The 25,765-nt window shown below is 48.0% G+C and overlaps 1 protein-coding gene and 1 long non-coding RNA gene across 2 annotated transcripts; both read left to right on the forward strand.

Moving 5' to 3' along the window:
* The first annotated feature begins 14,342 nt into the window (after positions 1 to 14,342).
* LOC133216742 (uncharacterized) lies at positions 14,343 to 16,900 on the forward strand. Its single transcript, XR_009726717.1, has 2 exons — positions 14,343 to 15,451; positions 15,962 to 16,900. It is a non-coding gene; the product is annotated as an uncharacterized LOC133216742 (long non-coding RNA).
* A 1,369-nt stretch (positions 16,901 to 18,269) lies between these two features.
* Positions 18,270 to 22,444, forward strand: SRSF6 (serine and arginine rich splicing factor 6). Its single transcript, XM_061361657.1, has 6 exons — positions 18,270 to 18,531; positions 18,743 to 18,891; positions 20,307 to 20,434; positions 20,658 to 20,866; positions 21,205 to 21,294; positions 21,415 to 22,444. Exons 1-6 carry the CDS (start codon positions 18,425 to 18,427, stop codon positions 21,776 to 21,778), a joined length of 1,047 nt encoding a protein of 348 aa, XP_061217641.1. The 5' UTR covers positions 18,270 to 18,424; the 3' UTR covers positions 21,779 to 22,444.
* The last annotated feature ends 3,321 nt before the right edge of the window (positions 22,445 to 25,765 follow it).

Raw genomic sequence — 25,765 nt, forward strand, 5'->3', positions numbered from 1 at the left:
GCTCCAGAGAAGTGTCCTGGAGGAAAACAGTCTATTGAGGAAGCTGGGTTATCTCAGATCATTTGGACCCCCTGAGAGGTTAGATGGGAGAGGGCTGCACTTTGCCTTATGCAATTGTGGGGTGCAAATGTGGGTGGGCAAAGGAGGTTACAGCCACAGAGGTGGCTGCACTGCGTGTTGCTGGCCCAAAAACGCTCTTTGGCACCTGCAGGTGATCCTTCCCCTGGTGCAGTGGCACATCTAGCAGCCTGCAGCCAATGGCTTCGCTTCTCTCATCATTCATTAACTTACCCTCACATCATGCTTCTTCCAGAAGAACCATTCCTCTCTCTGCACAGCACTCACAGTCTTAGTGCAGTACAGTGAGAAGGGTCTCCATCCCCAAGGAGGGATGCTGAGAAGAGGTGGCTGGAGCAGAGGCGCAGCAGAGCTGGCCAACAGCACAGCAGCAGCCACAGGAGGCAATGAGCTCTGTGCAGCAGCAGGGGATGAACGATCGAGCACATATTTGGAGGCTATCAGCTTGCACATATAATAAAGCCAATTAGATGCATGTGACAGACTGTAAACCTCTCGTGTGCTGTTTAAAATACCCCATATTTTCAGCTTGTCTGCCTTTAGAGCTTCTCAATAACACAGTTTTACTCTGGCTGAGAAATCCGAGGCATCCCGCCCCCACCACACAGAGCCTGACATTTCCAATCACATCATCCTCCTTTTCATTTTTAACAGAAAATAAAAACCCATCCCCAAAACACACCTCAACATGTCTTATCATCCGCGAGTCGAGCCAGATATGGTTTCATCCACAAGCGCTGGAGTTGTTCAAATGCTATGATGCCTTATAAACAGCACATCTGCACCACTATTGCAGCACACATGGGTCGAGATACTGCCCTATATGAACTCCCAAAGCCGATGGTACATTCACAAACCAGCTATGGATAAGACTCAATTTCTGCTGTGTCTTCACTCGCAGAGGCAGTGATCCTGTGCAAGCTCCAGCCTGTGGCTGTGGGTAGGTGCTGCCTCATCATAAGGGCTGGTTTGCTGCAGGAGTGAGGGCAGAGGTTCAGGGAGCCCCTCTATGAGGGGGATGCAGCACAAGCGAGCAGGCAGATGGTCAGGAGCTGCCATGAGAAGATGCTGAGCATGAGGAGACAGCTCCCTTGACAGACAGAGAGCAGGGTGGTTGAAGTGGTCCTGGCTGTGGGCAGGGGGAGACAGGAGGCAGCACCTCTGCCACATCCCCATCCCCACCACAACCAGCACCCAGAGGAGCGAGAGGACACCAGGATGCGAAAGCCCCAGGTGGGGAAATGCTGCACCAATGACTGGTGCTTCTCTCACCAGCATCAGGGAACAGGCAGGTTTGCTTCTCTTCATTTTACATTCAGCTGCTGGTTATCATGATAAGGACTCAGCTTTTAGTCATTAGAGGAGATACATTAAGTGGTGAAGGAAGGGGCCCCGCAGCAGCATGAGTGTTCTGCTGGCCAGACGCTGACTGCAGGTAAGCACTGGCCTTTTAAAACATAAAGGAACAGGAAATTTCTATGGCTCCTTGCAAACCCCCACACAAAACCACAGCTCCAGAGTGTCTTAAAGGCTTAGAGACAGCAGAAAAAAACCAGCCTGACACTGTGATCCTTTCCTAAATGTTAGGATTTTTGAGCCAATTACATTTTTATCCTTTTTCCTGCCATCTGACTCAGAATTTGAGAAAATTTAATGCTGGCATTACTGGAGGAGATGTACAATGTGAAGATCATTTTAGTTTCCAAAAAGCCTGCTTCAAATGGCTCTGATTTTGCTTTCAGCAAGTGCAAAAAGCTGGACTGACACCTTTTGTTGAATAATGCATCTGGGATAGCATCCTCTGCTGCAGGGAGAGGTCTGGCACATAGCCCTGCCCCGCTTACACCCTGCTCAAGTGCTATTTAGTGGCTTCCAGGGGATTACAGACAGGGAGTGGGTTTTGTCCTGGCTCCCTGCACAGCAAGAGATGTCATTATTCTCCAGGAGAGCCAGTCCACAGATGGATCCTTGTGTTATTACATGCAAATGATCTTCATCTGAAAGTACCTGCCACTCATAACATTGAGTCCAACATTGAACTGACAACTGTGTCCATTATCTGACAAACCTTAAAGAGAAGAAAAAGCCAGAGGGAGGATGGTTTGGGTGGTTTGTCATGGACACATCCCTGCCTAGCCTCAGCTGCAGCTCTATGGGGTCAGAGTGCAGAGGGAGAGCTCCAGCTCCCCATGGCAAGAGCGACCATCGGCACCTTGTCCTCATGCTGTACCAGCCCCTGTGGGATGCTGTGCTGGCAGTGGCTGTCTGCCCTCCCCATCAGGACATCTGCCTCACGCCAAGCTCCCCTGAAGGAATATTAAACATGTCATTATCTTGCATCTTTCCCAAAGCCACCTGGCTTAGCACTGCTCATGCAGAGAGCAACCCAATACAGGCACGACACCTTGTATTTGTGTTCTGCCTAATGGTGCTGACAGCGCTCCTTAAGGGGAAGTGTTCAGTTAATCCCAGCAGCCACTCAGGGCGGGCAGGTGTAGCAGGGAGAGTTGTACCCATGCTTGTGGGTGTAGTGGGAGAGCTGTACCCATGCTGGTGGGTGAAGCAGCTCCCATCACCCAGCTGCCTTGTGAAAAGCCAAACCCAGCTCCCACCATCAGCCATGCAGTGATGAAGTGAGATCAGCTGTGGGCAGAGGTGGGCATGTGTGCCAGGGATGTCCCAGATGCTGTTAGGGCTCACCTCAAGCACCCTCTCCAGCTCCCATGGAGGATGTGGGCACTCTCTGCTTTCTTTTTCCACCAATCTCTATGGGATACTGCTGCAAAACACTACATGGGTGCACATACCTACACCGCAATTAAACCTACTGCAGTGGATAAAGGATGGAAACTATGGGCAGAAGATGCAGGTCACGGGGTAGAAATGAGAGCTGTGAAGGAAGAAGGGGGATGCAGATCTCTTCTGCATAGAGCAAGAATGGCCTGAACTTGCATGCAAAAAGCTGTGCTTTTACCTGCAGGGAGCAGAGCCAGCAAAACGAATCACAGTGAAGCAGGGGGCCATGTGCATGGCAAGAGGTTGGATCTAAATCATAAGGTCCTTTTCCAACCCAAACCATTCTATGAGTCTAAAACCCAGAACACCCAGGCTGTGCTGCCCAGAGAGGTGCTTCCCAGAGTAGCCAGCCCCACTCCTTTGCTTTCGTCCCTCCCTGTCAGCTCAACAAGAGAAGAAACAGGCTGGTGCTCAGCACAGCTCTGCCATGGTGCCTTGCTCCCTGCACCCACTGCATGGAGTTGGTGCTCTCTGCCCCAGTGTATCGGCTTGGCTGCATTAGCACAGCCACAAATGGGGACTCTTTCACTACTCCTCATTTGAAATGAATACTTCACTTGAATCTGCCTCTTTACAGGACACAGGGGACCTGGCTGCCCCTGACTTGCAAAGGACAGAGCAGCTACACGTGTCCTGGTGTGATGGATTTAAGTGCCAGGCCTGTACACATTCCGTTCACAACCATGTGGATGCTGCTGTCACTTACAGAATAACAAGTGGCTTTGGAAGCAATTGGATTTCACAGCGTATCTTCTCTGTCCTAGGGAGCTGCCTATTACCAGCATGAGTTCCTGCACAGGTCTCCATCCTCAGCTGTGCTGGCACCAACTGCACAATGCAACCCATGCCCAAACACCTTGGGACAGGAGCTCAATAGATGGCACATGGCCACAGATGGGAGTAAGGGACAGGGCTTGCCAGAGGCAGATACCTCAGCCCCATAGGAAGGTGCTAGGGAATACCTGAGAATCAAATACTGGCATCATAAAGAAGGGAAAGGGAGCAAACCCATCCCTGGGTGAAACTTCTGCAAGTTGCCTCAACCCTGAGGGCAAGTGAAAGGTTACAGTGAGGAGAAAACGGGAATGCAATAAGGAGCATCTCTGGGCCACCTCCACAGGTCCTGCATCTCACCAGGGCAGAGCAGCCCCTCCAGCACATAAATGCCTCAGCCCTTATTTTCTACTGAGGACAAAAGCCATCAACAAAGCCCTTATTAAAAAACAACTATGAAGCAAAAAGCACAGCTAATTGCTTTCTGACTGCAGAACAAAAGCCACTCCTCTGCCTAATTACACTGTGAAAATGAGAAGAATTTAAACAGGAATTATAAGTAATCACACAGGCAAAGAAACTGGAGTGAATGCCTATAGAAACCTGAAAGCATGCCTGAGCACAAAGACCAGCACCAGCTAGAAGAGGGGGATGACAAGGGAAGTATTTAAGACTTATTATATCGAGCTAATTGGCTGCTCTTCAAGTACTTTCCTCCTCAGGCACTGCAAGCACCTTGTGCATCGAAGCTCCACAATACTCCAGAGAAGTCTTATAGGTCAAAATCATGGGCTATCTCTGGTAGGCAGGGAAACACATTACTAAGTCACTCTCAACCAAGGGCTGCAACCCTCAAGCACAATCCCCACTTGGAGCACATCACACTTGTCTCACCTTCTCTTTCTGCCTGAGCCATGGCTGGGATGCTCTGCAGGATGAGACCACACAAGGTCTGCTCTGAGCAGAGCTTCCCAGGAATGGGTGCTACAGGTTCTCTATGAGGCACAGAAAGATCCATTCCTTGTCTGAGCAAAGGGTCCCCAGGGATGGGAAGCCAGATAAGAACCCAAGCCCAGGGCTACACAGCGGTGCACACAAAGTGAGTTGAGAGGCTCAAATGCGAGGTAGGCAGCAAGCCTGAAGCACTTGCCAAGGAAAAGGGAAAAATCATTATGTTCATAGAATAATCAGTGGGGGAGAAAGGAGGTGGTGAAACAGGAATAGGAAAGTACATTGAAAATTTTAGGGCCCACATGGAAGATCAAGTCCCACACTCCTGAAGACTGTATGGAGATGACAGTGAGAAAAACTGAAACAGTCAAATTAACATTTCCTTACCCAGAAAATAGCTAATCCACACAGCAATCTGTGCCAGGAGGTCCCTGAATCAACTATGAGACCTGAAGCCATGGAAAAGATGAAGGAAGAACTCACATGCTGCATAGCCACAAGCTGCTCTATTAGAAGCTATCTCCCCCTGCCAGTACTTAAATACCCCACCTAGGTCCAAACCAGCCCCAGGTGGAGCATCAATCACAACATTTAAGGCTGATTATTCCCACTTGCAGTAAAGGACATGTGGGCTCTCTCCCTTTGAAGTGCTGTATGTGAATCAATAGTTCATTTCTTTCTCTTATCAGAGGGGATTGGGGACAGAGAGGCCATCAACAGGAGGGAATCAAAGAAAATAGAAATAACATGGCAAGAAGCTGATGTCTGAGTGAGCCCCATGATCTTAGCTGAAAGTTCATAGCAGAGAGATTCTGAGTGATGCTGGGAGCTTTGGAAACCAGACCTGCAACCCTTCTGTGCTTGGTTCTGCATTTGGACCAGGGGGTTGCAAAGATGCCTGCACAGCTCTCATTTAGGGATGCACTGGTGCTGGGACCAAGCCATGACAGCAAAATAAGCTCCTGCTGAGCTCAGAGCCTGTGCTTGTGCATTTCAAGCAGAAGTTGACATCTAAATAAGACCTTGTGCTGGATGGCTGCACAGGTAAATCCCCTTCCCTGGCCACATTCACTCTGCTCTCAGTACAAAGATGAAGACAAAAATGTGGTGCAGAAAACAAGCACTTCTTGTGCAGTGGCTGCATAACAGGTTATGGGAGTGTGGACACTTTAGAGGTCAGAGTATCCCCCCCTGTGAACTCACAAAGAATAAACACATCTAGGCCAGCCTTTGTGGCTGCTCGCCCAACCTGTTCTTCAGACCTTTGTAGTTAATGCACTCCACAAGGCTGGAGAGGCATAAAGCCTATTTTGGACCTGCAGTAATGCCCAAGGGCGCTGTAGGCTGGGGCCAGGCTGCTCATGGGCACATTCCTCCACAGTCCCTATAATTTAGGGAACAACAGGAAGGGTGCTGCTGGCAGGTGGAGGCGGTTTGCTCTTGTGTATGGAATCACTGAATTTCAGAGCTATAAAAACAGGACTTGCAGCCAGAATAAGGCAAAAAACTTGTGGATCATTCATCTGGGTAAAGTCGGGAAGTTCAGGTTAGATATAAGGAAGAAGTTCTTTACTGTGAGGGTGGTGAGGCACTGGCACAGGTTGCCCAAAGAAGTGGTAAATGCTCCATCCCTGGCAGTGCTCAAGATCAGGTTGGACAGAGCCTTGGGTGACATGGTCTAGTGTGAGGCATCTCTGCCCATGGCAAGGGGTTGGACCTGGATGAACTTAAGGTCCTTTCCAGCCCTAACTAATCTATGACTCTATGATCCCACAACAGAGGTGAAAGGAAGACGTAATCCCTGCTTTGCTGCTTCTGCACATACAGGGCTAGCTTTAAAATCACCATGCTTTTAAAGTGAGCTTTCTAAGCAAGGCATCCCGCAGCAACAGCCACCTAAACTCACTAGGAGAGATTACGGCCCTTGTACCAAGCCACACAGCCTCTTGCCCTGCCCATTTTTTCCCCCACCTTCCTCTGCTTGTGGAATTCCCCTTACTCCATCCCATACAGTGTCAGAGGCAGCACACAGCGAAGCCATCACTAGGCGCTGCGCTGTGATTTGTTCTGTTTGCAAACGCCTCTTTGCATTATAGATTTGGCCTTTGTCTTTGTTATTTGTGTCTCCGGTTCTTCCCCAATGAAGTACATTAGTTGCTATGGAAACAATTATTTCATTGGTATGAGTAATCTTCACGGCAGCCACAGAAGCAGCAGAAAGTCAGCTCAAACGCTGCACCTTCCACTTAATTCAGTTAGTTGCTAATTGCCTCTTCCCTTGAAAGTGATCAAAATCTCTGCCACCAATAGTCTGTAGGGAAGAATAAGGAGTTTTGACTGGTTGCTTTGATCATTTGTGCTAGCTCTACAGGAACCAGAGAACAGATAGGGGATGGAAGAGAGTTGGCTGTGTCTGGGGTGAGAGCAGGAGGGCACGCTTGGCTGATCCCATCCCACCACATACCACATTATCCTCTGCCACCAAGTACAGCTTGCTCTCCTTGCACAATGCTTGTTTTACCAATGAGGCCTGCTGCCATTGCCCTGGTCCTAATGAGTCAGGATGCTCTTTTCAATCTTCAGAGCAAGAGCAAACCCCACTCATGGAGATACGCCATCAGAGGCTCCTAAAACACATAGCAGGCAGAAATGCATCACATTTTATCCCTTTTCCTGGATGAAGGGAAAGTATTTACTACCCTATTACAGGACCATCACCTCTTCTGGCTGTTACCTGTCTTGCTTTCTTTGTACTCATGAGAAACATGCTTTCTCTAACATGTGTTGCTACCCCATCAAAGACTTTGAGATGTTCTGGGGCCAGCACCAGCTGACTGTCAGGTTTTTCCTACTCTCCTACGTAGCTTGCACAGCAAACCTGGTTTTTACCATGGTTGTATACCACTGTGGTCTACAAAGTCCCAGCCTATGCCTGGTCTTCCAGCATGCTGCTGACATCCAGGGACCCCAGAGGGAGTGCTGACAGGATCTGCTAGTGTGAATTCTTTTGCACTAGTGTCTATCTCGAAGTGATCCAGTCCTGCTGCTGCAGGAGGAAGCCCAAAGGACAGGAGCAGCAGACACTTCAGTCACTGCTGGCCCAGTTCCCTTGTGCCTGCAGGAGGATGCAGGGGAGGAGGCTAAACGCTTGCAAATGGGGCAGTGTCGGTCAAACAATCTATTTTCCATCTCCTCTCAGCAAGCCCAGCACTATTAGAAGGTGCTGATGTCTCCAGATTCATAAACAAGAGCAGGGGAGCTGCCAGGGAAGGTCACTGGTAATCACAATCAAGACAGGCTGATTGCTTTTTCATATTGCCGAGTGAAGCATTCTGCTTGTGAAGTGTCACCCTCTGGGCTGAACTTTACCCTTATGTACACCTCAGGGATATCTATCCCAGAGAATGCATATGATCCATGGGGCCCAGGCCAGTTTCTGACTTGCTTTCCCACAGCTCTCCTTGTCCAGGCATGGGAGCCCAGGGCTGAAATGCAGCCGCTCCACTCCAGTGCCTGTATTGCCTAAACAAAATCAGCTTTGCTTTCCCACAAGCCCTACAGACAGCTTAATGTGTCTTCAGCTGTAATGCCATCACTTCTCACCCTGTGCACTCTCCTTTCCTCCTTACATCCCTCTATCTGCCTGGCTGTATCCAGTGTGCTTCACACATGGATGATAAGCCAGGGTCTGGCCCATGGCAACTTCAAGAGCATCCTGGGAGGCTGGACTTGCTGTAAGGGCTGGAAGGTTCAGATTCAGCTGGCCAAGTTGTACCTAAATCTCTTATTAGCTGCTTAAGGCTTCACTCCCAAGGACTAGTAAGCAGAGGTGGAAACAGGCCATTTAAGAAGCTTTCAGAAGGTCACCACAATGGTAGCAAGAGCCTTTCACGGTCCTCTCTGCCATCCCATGGAACATCTCAGACCCTTACCTGGTTTCAGCTGAGACCCACAGATCTGCTGCCCACAGCCCTGAGGAGCCTGGGCAAGCTCAGCCCGCGGTACCCAGGCACCCCGAGGATGCCAGGAGTGTGGCCAGCTCCAGTGTCTTCAGACCATGTGGCAAACGCTGCAGGCATGGTTGAGAACCCGGTTTTATTCTTTCTGGAACAATGGATACATTTTAGGTTCTTCTGTAAAAAACCAAACCCAAAGCAACAAACAAGCTTTAGCTTATTAGATGATTCACAAGCAATCTTCTACCTAGGACTGTGCTCAGTGGAAACTAAACCGTTCTTATAAATAGGCTTGTCAGCCAGCCAGCAAGTTGTGGGGAAAGGGTGAAATTAAGTCATGAATTCAAATCTTTTTTGTTTTCTGCTCTGAAAAGCTGGACTGCTTCAAAATGGAAGGAAAGAAACCCCATCAACTCCATAAAATCTGGGGAGAGGGAAATGAATGAACTCTTCTTACAGAGGTTACCTTGAAACATCCACAAACATGCTGGTCTCCTGCTCTGTGTCACCTTAAAGGTACCCAAACGTTCTCATTTCAGTCACACCTTCCACCCCAGGCTCTGTAAGCACAACACAAAAGACTGCCCAACTGCGCAAGCAGTTGCCTTCACCAAAGTAATTTTTCCATTTAGTTATACGTGGCACTAAATATCTGCCTCTCACACACACAGAGCGTAGCCCAGAGATGTTTTGCTGGATTTACCAGGTTAATTCTGAAGTCTGAGCACGTAAAGCTGTGGCAGAGAAAAATAAACTCAAGACATCTTAATTCAAAGCCCAAAGATATAACCTTCATGGAAAGCAGTTTGCACTGCTGAGAATAAATCTCTATTTCTGCTCATGTATAAAGATCTAAGAATAAATTATTTGATAATGTTTATCCTTGCAGCATGTGTGAAAGTCTTCTATCACTCATTAGACGTTTGGCTTTCAGGATAAGCAGATGACTACTGGCTGCTGGTCTCTTCACTCAATAGGAATGCTCTGAAGGCTTACCAGAGTGAATGAGTTACTCTTCCCCTCCCTGGGCAATAAAGGGCCATTGCCTAAAAGGCACTGTGGAGCCCAGGCCTGCTTCTGTGTGCCAGGATGCCTCTGTTTGCCCACCAGCCCTGTCCTGGCAGGGTGGAATCACCTCATCCACCACCATGGTGTTCCCTGTCTGCTCTTCCCCAACAACTCTGTTTGGGGAACAGATCTCCTGGAGCTGGGGCTCCTTCACACTGCTCCAGGGTCCCACTCTGCTGCTTGGCTTCATCATGGTGTTCCAGCTGAAATCCTTGCTGGCATCCCAAGGACAGCCTCCCATCAACCAGGCAGAGTGAAGGACACGTGCCCAACCTCCACGTGCCACCAGTTCCATGACAGCAGGTCAGGCATTGTGCTGCCAAGCTTTAAACCTCCGCTCTCTTCCAGAAACAGTTGTATTCATGCTCCCCCGTTGCAAATCCTGCTCCTTCCCTGTGGTTTGGAAGGAGCTCTGACAGGTTGCTTCTCTTAGGGAGATCATCTCTTTGAATGTCCAGCCCGAAAGGGGTTAGGTTTTATTAATACTGTTGGGAGTGGGATTTTTAATGCTAAATAAGCTTCAGTTTGAGCCAAGGAGGCCAAGCATCATGGGCAGCACAGAAAGGGATTCATGGCGAGGATTCGTGGAAGTTAAAGAGGTTTGGGTTTGGTTTTTTTTAAGCAGTGATTAATCTCCCTAATGCAGAGCATTTTCTGTGATGTCAGATTAATGAGTCAACACTCGCACGGTGCTGCCAAGTCCCTCCACTCATTCAGCTCCTGGAGTCCAGAGAATTCCTGCTTTATATTCAGAATAAAATGTGCTGAATGCCAGAGAGAAGGACTACAGTAGGAGATGGGGATAAAAGCCCCTCAGGGTAGCACACAAAGGGACTCAGCACATCACCATTCTCACACCAGAGGTTCTGGAGCCCCATCTGCAAACCTGTGCCTACACCAGGCTCTTCCCACCTCCTACCCTGAGATCCCTCCATGCTGGATGCTGCAGCGCATCTCAAGGTTAGGGACACAGACACTGCCTGCAAGGACAGGCAGGGCTGGGTGCAGGCAGATCCTGGCCACGGATCGGGCAGAAGGCACCAGCAGCATTGGGGATAGGCTGCAAACCCTTATCAGGGCATCCCAGAGGGCTCCTTGTGCTGTGCATCTCTGAAGAGTCATCCCACAGTGACAAATTTCAGCCAGGCCTGACATGAACCAAGAGCAGATGGACAGAGGCTGGAAAGCAGATGGAGAGAAGGAAATTTGGATGTCATCTGAAGGCCCCAAAGTGTTTCATTAGGAAAACACACATCACAGGCAGCTGTCTCAGCAGCCGTGAATGCAGAGGTAGAAAGGAGAGCATGCAAGAGGAGGCAAAGCATCACTGCTGCTCATGACCAGGTCACAGTATGCTCCAGTCACCAGTGGGGACTGGACAGACAGAGTGATGGGCAAGGCATGCCATCAGTGCTGTGCTCAGAGCAGGGCAGTGGTACTGGGCCACAGCACCACAGGCTCCTGGGTGGCTTGCCAGGCTGCTTCTCATCTCCATCACCCTGACTTCCCTCCTTCCCTGACATACCCATACCGGCTCCATGGCTGCCTAGGGGCAGCAGGGCAGGCTCCAGCACCGTGACTCCATGGATGAGTGCCCCAGGGTCCTGTGACTTTGGTGGTCCCCTGCCTTTGGGCTGCCATGGTTCACAATGCTGAGATGAGGGCAGGAGCTGTGTGCCAGTGAGCAGGATGGGGAAACAGGGGAAATGGGAGCAGGTTTGCTCTCTGTATATTGGTTTTCTGCCAATTTCTTCTTCAGGAAAAGAGAAGGCTCCAGGGAGACCTTAGAGCAGCTTCCAGTGCCTAAAGGGGTCAACAAGAAAGCTGGAGAGGGGCTTTCTATGCGGGCATGTAGTGATAGGACAAGGGAGAATGGCTTCAAACTGACAGCAGGGAGATTTAGATTAGATATTAGGAGGAAATACTTCCCTTATTAGGAGGGTGCTGAGGCGCTGGCACAGGGTGCCCAGAGAAGCTGTGGCTGCCCCATCCTTGGCAGTGCTCAAGGCCAGGTTGGACACAGGGGCTTGGAGCAAGCTGCTCCAGTGGAAGGGGTCCCTGCCTGTGGCGCGGGGTGGAACTGGACGAGCTTTAAGGTCCCTTCCAACCCAAAGGCGTCTGGGATTCTATGATTCGACACCCCTCTGCTGGGCAGTCAGTCCAATTGCTCGATATTGTGGCAGAGAATCGCAGCGATGGGCAGGGACGAGGGCTGGCAGGAAAGAAAACTAAACCTTACACGTTTTAAAATCTAGAAGAGCTGGACAGGACACATATAAAAAAGTATCACTTATTTTTACATAAGGCAGCACAGGCTGGGATTCAGGCTCGGAGACATCCCAGATCAAAGGTTTCTTGGTCTAAATTCAGCCAATTTTTTCTCATGCATTTTGTGACGTGTTGTGGTTTAACCTGAACCTGCAACGAAGCACCACATTGTCTCACTCCCCTCGATGGGATGGGGAGAAAACCAGAAGGGTTATACCCGCTCTGGTGTGCACTTATCCACAGCCACAGATGCTTCAGGGTGTCCTGCTCCCATGTGGACTCACCCACAGGTCACAGTCCCTTCGCCTCTGGTTCACATTGGAGTTCCAGCCTGTGCAGTGCAGCATCACACAAACAGCAGCGATCCCCTGGGCATCTACCAGCCCAGGCACGTGGCCACTGCTCTTATCAAAGCATTCCCAGGCACAGCAGAGTTGGATGATAAGCAGTAGAGCAGGACAACAAGCACTGGAAGCAAAAAGCAGCCACTAACTGATAGCGGAATAGACTTCACAACTCGTTAAAGTTGTAAAGTAGGTATGCTTTATTCAGCTGAAGGTGCACGGGGGATTGATCCTCCAAAAGGCATGCGTGCCTCAGTGCCGTTTTCCTTCTACATTTATCCTATAAAGTCATACATATGTATTAGGTTGCACAATACGCCTATACATATTCATATTCTATCCCCGTTTCGTATTATAATGAGCTAAAAGGCACTCCACGCATGCGCAGTGCCTCCTGGTGGTCTTGGGCAGGGGTCTTCAGATGAAGTAAGTAGTCTTCCTCTTGTGGGTAGGGGTCTTCAAGATGAAGTAAACGAGTCTTCCTCAGGCTTGAACTTTTTACCTCTGGTCCTCACGCATGCTCTTTAGGAGCCGGATGGGTCTGGTCTATGTCCAACTGATTTAATGAGCTATTCTCTTCATTAGGAGGTTCTATCCTGGTACTGCCTGATAAGGCATTTGCTGAGCTTGTCAAACAAGCTATAACTTAAGCAGTACCCCCTTGTACAACCCCCCTGTACATTTTCTCTAACCCCCTTGTACACAATAGGCCACATCAGTTTCACTAACAAGCACTAGACTTGTATATATAGACTATATAAACACAGTATGTCAAGCAAGCCCCACCGCAAGCACAGGAGCCTGATAACTAATAGCTAAATAGCAATAACAACTATAAATTTCATCTAGCATATTCCAATCAAATCTGTCAGTATCGTGAACCCTTCCAGCCCCACGCTGGGTGTCAAAACCACTTCCAGCCGCCACACTGAGTGTCATAGTTTAACCCCATCTGGCAACTAAGCCCCATACAGCTGCTTGCTCACTCTCCCCACAGTGGGATGGGAAGAGACTCAGAAGGGTAAAAGTGAGACAACTCCTGGGTTGAGATAAAGGCAGTTTAAAAGGTAAAGCAAAAGCTCCACACGCAAGCAAATCAAATTAAGGACTTCATTCCCCACCTCCCACCACAGGCAGGTGTTCAGCCACGTCCAGCAGAGCAGACTCCATCATGTGTAATGGTGACTTGGGAAGCTAAATTCCATCACTCCAAACATCCTCCCCCCTTCCTTCTTCTCACAGTTTATATGCTGAGCATGATGTCCAATGGTATGAAATATCTCTTTGGTCCAAATATGGCTCCAGGCCACCTACTGTGAGCAAATTTAACTCTACCCCAGCCAAAACCAGCACATGATCCACCCTTATTCTATAGCACATGTACACCATGAAAGCCACTAAAACCCACGTGCATCTGTGCTCGGCTGCTGTCCTGATCTGGGTGTCCAAAGACCATGCCCAGAGGGGAGCCACAGGGCTTATAAGGACATTCACTCATATATTGCTATAAAGCAGTAGGAGAAAGTCACATCCTAGTCGCTAATGCACAGAAACAGTCACAGTCAGTTCAGCAGCTCTATACACCTGTGTCAGAAGACCCCATTTTGGCCCAAAGCTTGGAATGATGCTCAGGAGTCCATGGCAAGGCTGATCCAGTGAACAAAGTTGCTCCTGAGGCACAGCAGAAGACTGAGCTGCTTGAACAACAGCTCCTGTTAACATCTCCTTCTCACTTAGAGGCAGGTTTTAGTTTGTGCTGTGCCTGGATGACAGCAGCTTTTTTGGGCTCTCAAGTTTTAACAGGTTTGTGCAGCTGGAGGACTAAAAACCCATAGGAAATCGCTCATTTAAAGCATGCTGACTTGCAGTGGCCTGTCTCTGTAACAGCACTTGTCAGTTTGCCTTCCTTCCCCATCCTGCCGAAGAGAACTTTATCCCCTGCAACACTCCTTGACCCTGAACTTCAAGGAGGAGCCATGTGTGAGAAGGGACCTTTGCAAATAGAGCCTGCAGACAGCCACAGGGAGACCTCAGAGCCCCTGGCCTCCCTAAGCCTCCCTTCCCCACAACTAAAAAGAAGATGCAGGTCTGTCTGCAGTGAAATACCCACTGATCACAGTTTCCAGATGCCGAAGACCTGAACTGAATTTGCCCATGTTCTGCATGTGCATCCACATTTGCCCTTCAGCATCAGGGCCTATGGGATTCACACAAAGGAGCTATGGAAAAGGTGGAAAAACCTGACAGTCTGCCCATTTTTCCTCTTGAGCAGCACCCAGGTTCAGAACTGGGTTCTCTGTCAAGAGAGGTGTGATGAGGATGAGGTGATGGGAGAGGGAAGTGTAACAGAGGCAGACACTTCACAGCAGCATCCTGAGACACCCCAGTCCTGCCACAAACAGCTGGTGCATAATAAATTCATGATATGCATATTTTATGCTGTTTTCATGAGACACTCACATATGGCCATACCTGCTGCTGGCAGGGCTGGAGAAAGAACGCGAAGTTCACACCAAGGGCTCCTCTGACAGCAGATTATAAGGAATAATCACTGCCCAAATATTAGCCCTCAACAAGACACACAAATTACAGGTGATTATTTTTTCTTGGACTGCCAATAAAAGGCCCATGAAAGGTTAGCAGAGCTCTGCTTCACATCTCACAGATTGTGAATAATTACAGCCTTCAAACCTTTGTATGGAGAGACCTGAGCCTTTTGCCCTTAGGAGGAAAAAAGATGAATTGTAGTTTCTTCTTAGGATGCTCCTCCCACCTTCTGCCATGGAAGTGGTATGAAATGACTGTGATAGTTCCCTTTCCCCATTTCTCTCTTTGTCTGAAGTGCCCAGGAAAAAGCACCAAAGGTTTGAACTACAGAGCTGCAATTTCCAGTTCTGTAGTGCCAGCTGATTTGGTGGATCAGGGCAGAAAATAATGCATTTGAGACATGAATCCTGAGTTCCCAGGGGTCAGGAGCACTCACAACACTGTGTGAGAAAGCCTATTGATTCAGAGCTTGAATGTGCAGCTGCATGTGTGCTCATGCACATCAGAAATAGGATTGTTACGTCAAGGGCATCAAAATAACAGGACAAAACAGAGAGAGGTCAGGGAACTGGGATCAGGGAACTGATCCAGAAGGATGAAGAAGGTAATTGGATCTTATGTGCATCTCCTTTGAGCAACGTCCACCAGCCTGCCTGGACTGTGTAAGAGGTGAGGTTTATCTCTGGTCACTATGTCACTGTTGTACAGCCACTTCTTGCCTTCCAGGATTCCCAACAGACCATAAGACATTAAGAAAGCACAGGGCTGAACCACTCTAAATGCAGGCAAAGTCAGATAGGTCCCTAAAATGCCCTGGAATAGGGAGAGGTTTTGTTACTATCTTTCTTGGCATCAGGCTGGTCCTAACCCAGCCAACAAGCCCCCTAAGGCTGTTGCCACCTGCCAAAAGCTTTGAGATATCCTCCCAGAGAGGGCCATCATATAATCAGGCTCTCATTTTGGGGAGAGTGTTGCTTTTGGGAGTGGGTTTGCCTGATTGTCTCATTACAGGAGAACCCGCTCCCTCATTTGCTCTTGTTTGCTGCCGCCTGACATCCCAGCACCCAGGATGGGGAAGTCCTAGCTCAGTTTTTTGCATGCAGAAAACCAGGTCAGAAAGTGCAGGGACTGCCTGTGCTCCATATGGCCCTGACCAGGCTGGTTTTCATCCATTTCTAGGGCATCATGTGGGGATATTCTCCCCAGAAAAGGCAGGGATATAAATACCAGCTGAGGTCTCAGAGCTCAGAGGATACACAAACAGTGCTTCTGCATGAAGAATTTATTTTTTCCCAGTTGGAAGGGGGAAAGAAATTCCTTACAGTAAGATGCAGACACATTGAAATGGGTGTTATCACCTACGAGAGAGCAGCTTTTATGGGCCATGAGGAAAGTACCGAAGATCCTTCTGGAAAGGCAGTTACTTATGGCTCTGATCCTGAAGAGCATCCTCTTACAGGGAAGCCCTTAAGAACAGGCTTAGCTTTCCTTTTTATCCTCGAACTTCAGGACAGGTTTATGCACTATCTTCAACTGAGCACAGGATGTTTTAGCAAGAACTATCTAATTGGGTTGCTTCCAGCAAGTCTTAGCATGCAGCTCTCCTACCCCATAGGCACCAGCACAGACATTCCAGATGAATGCTCATACCCAAGGTTTTAAACTTTAGGCCAGTGAATCATTATCCTCTCATGAGAACAGGAGTGGCAAGTAACAGGATACAACTGTAGTGGGGAGAAGACCTTTATGGTCACGTGTTGCAACCTGCAGTTATGGCAAAGAAGATACAAATGACTTAAAACAAATGGGTTTTCCCTATATTGCACATCTTTGGTAGGAGAATCCATCCTTTATTTCTGTGTATACAAAGCTTAATGCAGTTATACTGCTGTCCATGGGAGAGGCTCAGAGATACTATTGTGTTCTAGCAATAAATAGCTATAATACTGTTCCCATATACCTGTTCCTGAGGAAGCACTGGTGCTTGTCCTCTAAACAGAACAGCTGAATGTTGAAGACCACAAGTGTGAGAAACAACCCAGCTTTTGCAGAACAGCTTTTATTTCAGTAGGCTCAGGGCAAGGTACAACACATCTCTGTGTCGGGCTGCTCAAGCCTTTTGAATTCTCTACACAGAGCTGCTGGCCACTGCAGCCTGGCTAATGGTTAAATTTACCTGCAAGTATCTCCTGGTGATATTGTATGAAAAGACTACAGCAGGGCTGGAAATCAGTGACTTTACCTGCATAAATTTTTTTCTAAAGCAGACAGAAAATACTCACGGAACTGAAGAAATCTTCCAAGCAATGTTCACTATAACGGAAGAGGTCACTCATTGTTGTACTATACGAATCAAGCTTTAATTACATGAGAAAAAAAGTGAGAAGCAAGATTTCCCCCACTTCTTAAACTCATCAGTTCCTTTGTTACAGACTAACTCAGGGCAACATCTGCAGGCAATCGCAGTGTCTTTGGCAGTAGCATTACTGATACTGATGCTCACAGGACTGAAGCATTAGGGGACCATGAGCTGCTTTTCATTCAGCTGGGGAAAATCACAGTCTCCACGGGATACTTTGTGTTGGAAGGGACCTTAAAGCTCACCCAGCTCCAGCCCCTGCCGCAGGCAGGGGCCCCTTCCACTGGAGCAGCTTGCTCCAAGCCCCTGTGTCCAACCTGGCCTTGAGCACTGCCAGGGATGGGGCAGCCACAGCTTCTCTGGGCACCCTGTGCCAGCGCCTCAGCACCCTCACAGGGAAGAGCTTCTGCCTAAGAGCTCAGCTCAGTCTCCCCTCGGGCAGGTTCAAGCCATTCCCCTTGGCCTGTCCCTACAGGCCCTTGTCCCAAGCCCCTCTCCAGGTTTCCTGCAGCCCCTTTAGGCACTGGAGCTGCTCTAAGGTCTCCCCTTCAGGAGCCTTCTCTTCTCCAGGCTGCCCCAGCCCAGCTCTCTCAGCCTGGCTCCAGAGCAGAGCTGCTCCAGCCCTCGCAGCAGCTCCATGGCCTCCTCTGGCCTCGCTCCAACAGCTCCAGGTCCTTATGCTAGGTGCCTAGACCTGGAGTAAATGCGGCCTTACATTTACAATGTATCACATCTACACACCGCAGTACATACTATAAAATAGCAATACAATGTGAGATCCAGCAAACTGAAACCGTGAGTTCATTGATGTATTGGGACGCCTTTTCTAATTCAGAACGCACATTAACGGCAAACTAGGACATTAAAACTTGCTAACTCGGGGCTGTTTTACTCCATCGCGCATGAGCACAGCAGCGCCCTGCGCATGCGCAGCGCGGAGAGCCCCCCTCAAGAGCGCACGTACGGAGGCCCGCGCATGCGCATAGCCCCTCCTCCCGCCTCAACCGCCCGTACCTCGCCAACGCCCGCTCGCGGGAGCGTGATGACGTAGGTACGCGCGCACCTTCTCTCGCCCAGCTGCGCATTGACGTCTGCGCCGTTGCTCCGCCCCTCGGTATAAAAGCGCAGGCAGGCGGCAGGCGCGTCATTGTGGTGCGGAGCGGTCCGAAGGCAGAGTAGTGTGCGGGCCTGAGCGCCGCGCCCCTCTCGCCGCCTCTCTCTATCTCTTTCCCTCCCTTTCTCTCTTTTCTCCCCTTCCTTCCCTTTCCCCCTCCGCCGCGGACATGCCGCGCGTCTACATCGGCCGCTTGAGCTACCACGTCCGGGAGAAGGACATCCAGCGCTTTTTCAGTGGCTATGGCCGCCTGCTCGAGGTCGATCTCAAAAACGGGTGAGCGCCGTCCACCGGCCTGAGGGCCCCTCGGCCCGTGCTTCCCGGCCCGGGGCCTTCCTCCCTCCCCCATGTTGTGGGCCGTTGCCGCGTGGCGCCCGGCTCAAGATGGCGGCGGCGCGGGGGGAGCGGGGGCGCTGCGGCGGGGCCGGCTCCATTGTCCTGGCTCCGAAGCCGCGGGCGGCTGATGGCGCCGTTCTTCTTCCTGTAGTTACGGCTTCGTGGAGTTTGAGGACTCCCGAGACGCCGATGATGCCGTTTATGAGCTGAACGGCAAGGATCTGTGCGGGGAACGGGTGATCGTGGAGCACGCCCGCGGCCCCCGCCGCGACAGGGACGGGTATAGCTACAGTAGTCGCAGTGAGTACGGGCCCGTCTTTCTGCGTGGTTCTGAAGCTAATGCGGGCGAGGGGCAGGAGGCGAGGGGAGGCGGCTCGGCTGTGTGTGGCAGGGCAGAGCCGGGGGTGAAGGAGCGATGGGACCGAGTCCCGCGGGCTGGGGTGGAGCTGGGGAAAGGGGGGGTGCTATTTCGGGGAACACCTCGCGGGGGGGTACCCGGTGCATGGCGGGGAGCAAGCTGCAGGCCTAGCGCCGCAAACGTTCTTCCTGGCACCAGCCGTGCACTTGGGTATCCCCTAAGAAACTTACGAGGGCAGATAGGTTGGGAGATTAGAGGGCAGTTCTGGCTGCAAAGTTGTGGCCTTCTAGAAAAGGTTTCTTGTTAATTACAGGCGGAATGCTCTGCTAATTTCAGAGCTTCTGTTTTCTTGGGGTGCATTTAAATCGAACAGTGATGTATCACTGATATTAATAAATACTGTTGCATAGTTGGGTTGGAAACACTCAGCTGTGAATATTTCAGTTGAATATACAGAGGGGGTGGGGGGAGGTTTTCAAGTAGGAATCTGTTGGGCTGAGTGGGGGATATTGTAAATAGTTCCACGTTCAGCTAATTCGTGTAGCTTCTTGAGCTGAGCTATATAGAGCTGAACCAGCCTCATACTGTAACTTCGAAGTACTGAGGCTCATCTTTGGTTAATCTCTAGGAGCTTGGTGTTTGGGGGGGGTGGGTTTCTGTCTTAAAAAAATCAAATGTATGTTGTTTAAAATTGTTGCATGTTCAATTCAAACTTTTTAACAAGTCCTTGATGTTTCAATTTAAAAGTGACCAGTGGGGCTGAGGCTGTGTCCACTGAGGCTAAGATGACTGCCTTTCCTGATTGGCCATGGCTTTTCCATACATTGTGTGACCCTTGCCCTATGACCCTTTGGCTGACCTTACCGGAAGCCATGACGACAGCAGCCTTTTGCCATTAGACGCAGGGTGATGGTGAGGATTCCAAGGGTTAGACAAAACTGGTTAAACTGAACTAGGTGACTGTTACCTTGCGTGTTTTGTGGCCAAACCACCACCAAAAACCTCATACTGTGATGTAAGTACTTAGTGTAACTAGTAAACGTTTTTGTAAATTGTAGAAATGCATGTAATCAGTTAAGTTTTATATTTTACAATGTTCTGTAAAATAAAACTTAGCAAGGTGAATCTAATAAGGAGCAGTCACTCTCTAACAGATCTTAGGAGCACAGACTTGTAGGATTTTAGTCTGTTTGATTTGCCATTAATGTAGATCATGGCAAAATTGCAAAGTTTATTGGAGGCTTAGAGAAATAAAGTCCTACTCCAGTAAATATAACTGTTTTAACTAACTTTTTCAGAACATTTAGTTTTCTTCATGCTAGGAGACAATCTAACTTTATTTCTTTGTACAATAAAGGTGGGGGTGGTGGCGGATATAGCAGTCGGAGACAATCTGGAAGAGATAAATACGGACCGCCTGTTCGTACAGAATACAGACTGATTGTTGAAAACCTTTCCAGTCGCTGTAGTTGGCAGGATTTGAAAGTAAGTATTAATGTTCTACCACGGAGCCTGTTGTGACTAGCAGGAAGCAATGGCTTCCTTTAAAATTGATGTTCCTTTTGATTTAGGTGGAAGTAATTGAGATACTTGTGGGTGAATATTTACACGTAATTAATGCTTCTGTGTTTGCTCAGACTTAAGCTCATGTACTTGTGAAGCGTAAGTGTGGCGAATGGTTACACAACTCTTCATCTGCTCTTTGCAGGATTTCATGAGGCAAGCTGGTGAGGTAACCTATGCAGATGCTCACAAAGAGCGCACAAATGAAGGAGTGATTGAGTTCCGATCCTACTCAGACATGAAGCGTGCCCTGGACAAACTGGATGGCACAGAGATAAATGGAAGGAAGATCAGGCTGGTTGAAGACAAGCCACGGTCAAGCCATAGGCGATCATACTCTGGCAGCAGGTCAAGGTAACTTTTGGGACAAGTCAGTCTCTGTATCAAGTTACTCAGGCTAAAAATGGGTCTGGGTAGCCCTACAAGCAAGAGTGGCCTTCAGCTGATTTAGGAAGAGGATGATGCCTGAGAGTGTAGAAGGAATTATTTTACATACAGCAAAGGCAGGTTTGAGAGTTTTTCACATGTGAAGCATCAGATGCAATTAACTGACAGTGTTATCAGATCCAGGTGTATTGGTAGTACATCTTGATGTGGCCATACTTGTTTAGAAGTTCTTGGGCAGCTTTGCTGTGTTAGCAGAGCACACTAGGCAAGGAATGAGGAATAAATTACATGTTCCATGTTTCTAGGTCACGATCTAGACGACGGTCTAGAAGCAGAAGTCGTAGAAGTAGGAGCAGCCGCAGCAGGTCCCGTAGTGTATCCAAAAGCCGTTCTCGGTGAGTTGATCCCTTGTTTTCTGTTAGTACAGGAATTGCTGCTTATACATTGATAGATACTGCCAACTGCTGTAAGTACGCTTCATTTCATGTAGAATAAACTTTGTCTCTTTTTGAAAGCTCTAAATCCAGGTCACGAAGCAAAGACCGCTCACGTTCCAGATCTAAAAGCAGGAAGTCTAGATCAAAGAGCAAATCCAAACCCAAGTCTGACAGGGGTTCACGCTCTCACAGCAGATCCAAGGAGAAGTCTGAGAAGTCTCGATCCAGATCCAGGTCCAGGTCTCGATCTCCCAAAGAAAATGGTAAAGGAGATGCTAAGTCTAAGTCCAGGTCAAGGAGTAGGTCTCGTTCCAATTCTCCGCAGCAGCAGCCATCTGCCAAGGCTCGTTCAGAGTCACCACCCAAAAGAGCTGCATCGAGGTCCCGCTCCAGATCTCGTTCAAAATCTCGCTCACGATCAAGATCTAGTTCAAGAGATTAAGACTAGAACTCTCCTCTTACATTGCACACTATTATGGAACACTTTCCTACTTGTCAGGCCATTAGTGTTATGTTAGTACTTGAGAGGTTGGGATTTTTTTTCTCTTGCAGGAGCAAATGGCCTAAGAACTAAGTTGAGGCGTAAAGATTTAATTTGTATCCCAGATTGGAAATTAAAGAGCTCGGATGGTGGTACAAAGCACTAAAACTCCCCCTTTTGTAGAAATTCAGCTAAGACTTTGATTTTATAGCATTTCCACAGGAGTAACTTAACTACTCTTAAATGCAAAGTGGTTTTTTATAAAGAAAAAAAAATGAAATAAACAGGCTTAAATCTGGGCTTTTTTTAAACTATCATTATTATTTTTTTTTTCTTGCTTCATGGTCTTAGAACTATGGATATCATTAGCTTACAGGTTCCAGCTTGCTGGCAAGGGCAGGGTAGCCTTGCTGGTCAGCTCAGAGAATTCTGTTTCAGCTTAAGTTGTGGAAGCAGGCTGCAAACTACATAAACTGGTAATGATACTGGGAAGGTTTTAGATGAGCAATAAACCCAAGTTGGAGCGTGTTTGTTGTATCTTAACTTGCCAAAAGAACATTCCCCCACCCCAATACTGTGACTGTATTAAAGGTAATAAGGGTACTCTGGAACCTGCATCATACAGTATTGCTGAAACCCTCTGTGTTTCCTACTTGAAAAGAAGGAAAGCTTTCTGACTTCTTTTTTTCTTTTTTTTGCTTGAGTGTCAAGTGTCACTCTGTTGTCACACTCACGTGTCTCTTGGATGTGGTCCAAGTCACTAGTATGTCATACGGTTTGTCAGCCTCTAAATACCCATTGGATATGAAAACTAGCTAAAACAACACTGTCTTCCCTCCTTTTTGACTCATTTATGTTAACATTTTTGCTTCAGATGAGAACTATAATCCTGTTGTGTGTAAGTCTGAACTTTTATGGGAAATGTAGTCTTTGAGATAGAGTTCTAGTCTTAACAAAGGCTTTGCTAAACCACAGTTGCCAACTCACTTAAATTGTGGAATAGGACTCATCAAAAAATGCCCCTTTCTAGCTAAATTGATTTTTTGTAACATGCAATAGCGAACATTAGAACTGCCTTGTACTCTTTATACAACGTGTAGTTTGACTTGTATAAAATTAAATTGGTGACTCAAACTCTTGTGTTTATTGCAGTGTAATGGGATTCTTTTTCTGCCTCATGCTGGGGAAATCACAGTTTATCCTACTTACCTCTTTTGCTGGAGTAACTTCTTTGTTTTAGTAAGAGACTTGGGAGCTCTGGAAATGCACTTGGTTTTGTGCTTGAGACCAGCTAGCCAGCCAAGCACCCTTTGGTCTAATGCATTGTCCTTCCTTGGAGTGTGACTGGATGTGGAAGCAGCACCCCTGACTGCTCAGAATTTTGCCCATCTGTGTAGATGAATTGCATCAGGCACAAGGAGCACATCGAATGCGTGTTCAAGTGTGACTGCTGGCTTTTCTTTCCTGGAATTGCTTCACAATGCAATGAGTTCTCTCGAGAATTAATTCTTAACCATTTCCTGATCGTATCTAGAAAGCTGAAGCCTTTGCCTGCTGTGTGTAAGTAGCTGTGGTAGCATGAGGAGAGGGATCCCAGGATAAGCAAACTTAGTTTTGCCTGATAATCTCACATCCCTGATGTAATCTGAATAGCTGCAATTACATGGTTTGTGTTGCTGTCAGCCCAGTTACTGGTGCTGGTTTACTGTACCCTTCATGTTGTTTCTGTCCCACACATGGAAATCTTGAGCTGCCAAGCCGAGCTTCACCATGATTGTTTATACAGCTATGGAGTCTTGCAGGTGTTTGTCATGACTGAAGCCACAGGGCATTACTGCTGAAGTTCCTGCACCTGGAATGAGGTGACCCCTGTGTTTAGTCCAATTTGTGATGATTCTTATTTTATTGAAGGTGGTTAAGGTATATTTTAGCATAATGACTGGAATAAATCAATGCTGCAGTTCTGATCAGTGTAGGTAATGCCTCCTCTGCATTGGATTTCAGGTGTGAAGGAGTACTGGGGACTTCCTGCACAAGTCGGACTGCAAGAATAATTTAATGCAGGTTTGCAGCCCTAAACTACACCTGTGGAAATACTGATGTCCCTTAAACTTGACACAAAAGCATTATGTCTCTTGGTTTTATTTATGCTGATGATGGAGTATGTCAGACTCGATGGAGAGCTGCTCCTCTGATTTGCTTCTGGGGGGTCATCACTACAATACATGCGGCACTCAGAACACGAACTGAGCTCTGTAGATTGAAAGGGATTATGTGCCTGTTCTCAGTATCTCTCTGTATTGTTGTGGTAATAAAACACAATGGTAACAACTACTTTTTGCACATGCTCATAGATACTGGTAATGGCTTGTTTCTAAAACTGGCTTTCAGTGCCAGCATGAGAGGGCCTTGGCTGGTAGCACCCCAGTCTTGGGTAATGATACAGAACGGTGGCTTGTACCAGCTATATTAGTTTACTGAAATGAGGTGGTTATGACAAGAGTTATGTCTGGAGTCATCTTTATTCATGAATTGGAGGAAGGCCCTAGACTGGATTTAACCAACTTGCCTGTACCTCCTTTAAATATCAAGGATTTCTTCTAGTGGAGCCACATACAATGTCTCGCTTGGCTGCTGTGCAAGAGAAGCAGCCCTGTGCTGTGCAAATGAAGCAGGAATTCCCTGGCATGACGTGCACCATTCTGGATTTGCTTCCTCTGGAAAGCTGGTAGGATTTCAGTAGTGCCAGGTACTGACTCAGTGCAGTTAAGTGCAAGGCTAGTTACAACCAGCAAAACCCACGCACTGGAATGCCTCTCGCTCTGTCAGCACCACTTCTTGTAGGAGTGGAAGTCTGGGTCTGGTGTGCGTGATCACAACTATGATTATTCTTGAGATCTCTTACATGTATTACGGAAGTGTGATTTGGATAAATGTCTTCATAGAAGACTATCGACTCACATGCCTGCTGTGTGTTGCAGCAGTTTTGTTTTGCTTTGGTCTGCAGCAGTAGCAATAGTTGATGGCAAGCAAAACCATCTGGCATTGGTCCTGTCTCAATTTGGTTACAAAACGTGGAGCTGTGGAGCCATCTTTTCAGGGTGTGCTGAAGCACTGGGTAGCCTGACTATTCTGCATTTGCTATAACCAATGAAAGTTTGTTGTTACAAAGCCTGAATAGAAATATGCCTTATCAGCTGCAGAGTGCAGGCCTGACTTTTAAAATGTTCATGTCCTGTAGCAGATTGTGAAGGAGAAATCAACGCTCCTCTTAAAGAGGAGGCTTAGGATCTGGGGCTGTATTTGGAGGCTGTTCCTAGCCTTTTCCTGTATTTGAAAAATACCTATTTTTCCTGTATTTTGGTGCTTGACGTAAGTGCAAGTTCTCTTCTTAAATTAGTGATTCCTGTGATATACATGCTTCAAGGTCAGATGGTGAAAACCCTTTTCTGCTTTACTGTGTCTCCCAAACTGGCAGATAGTAGGAAAGTGTTTCTGTTTCACATACGTGGCGAGTCAGAGTGCTCTTCATGAAGCTACCCAACACCTTTAAGACATGAATCCAAAAGCTTCCGTGCCCCTTGTATTAGTACTAAACCAAATTCATTCTTGCTTGGCATTTCTGGGTGACCTACTGCTTGTGTTTTTTGAACTTCCATCTCCTTGACTGCCTGTGTCAGGTCATAAAAGAGTTCTTTTTCTTTGCTCAAAAGGCTTTTTTCTTCCAGGCTTTTGCTTCTAGCTCAAGTATTTTGAGGGAGAAGAGAACAAATCCTTGATGTGCCAGGGCTGGTGAGGAAACAAGCTGCAAAATAGGATGTTCCTGATGTAGGTAGGTGTCTGATTCCAGCCCTGAAGCATGAAATAAGGTAGTGCTGTAGGGTTTGGTGGTGCTGGGTGAGCATCTAGCTGGCAAGGGTAATTTGTCCCCAAAGGCAGTGGAAGGGG

The sequence above is a fragment of the Neopsephotus bourkii genome, unplaced genomic scaffold (assembly GCF_033783945.1).
Source record: "Neopsephotus bourkii isolate Nb327-2 ecotype Australia unplaced genomic scaffold, CSIRO-AGI_Nbou_v1 NB_1060, whole genome shotgun sequence".
NCBI classification, from domain to species: Eukaryota; Metazoa; Chordata; class Aves; order Psittaciformes; family Psittacidae; genus Neopsephotus; species Neopsephotus bourkii.

What these genes read in the sequence shown, in the direction of transcription:
- SRSF6 (XM_061361657.1), top strand. Translation starts at nt 18,425, where the DNA reads ATGCCGCGCGTCTACATCGGCCGCTTGAGCTACCACGTCCGGGAGAAG. An exon ending in GTATAGCTACAGTAGTCGCA is followed by an intron (nt 18,892 to 20,306) that starts GTGAGTACGGGC and finishes TGTACAATAAAG; the next exon opens with GTGGGGGTGGTGGCGGATAT. An exon ending in TACTCTGGCAGCAGGTCAAG is followed by an intron (nt 20,867 to 21,204) that starts GTAACTTTTGGG and finishes CCATGTTTCTAG; the next exon opens with GTCACGATCTAGACGACGGT.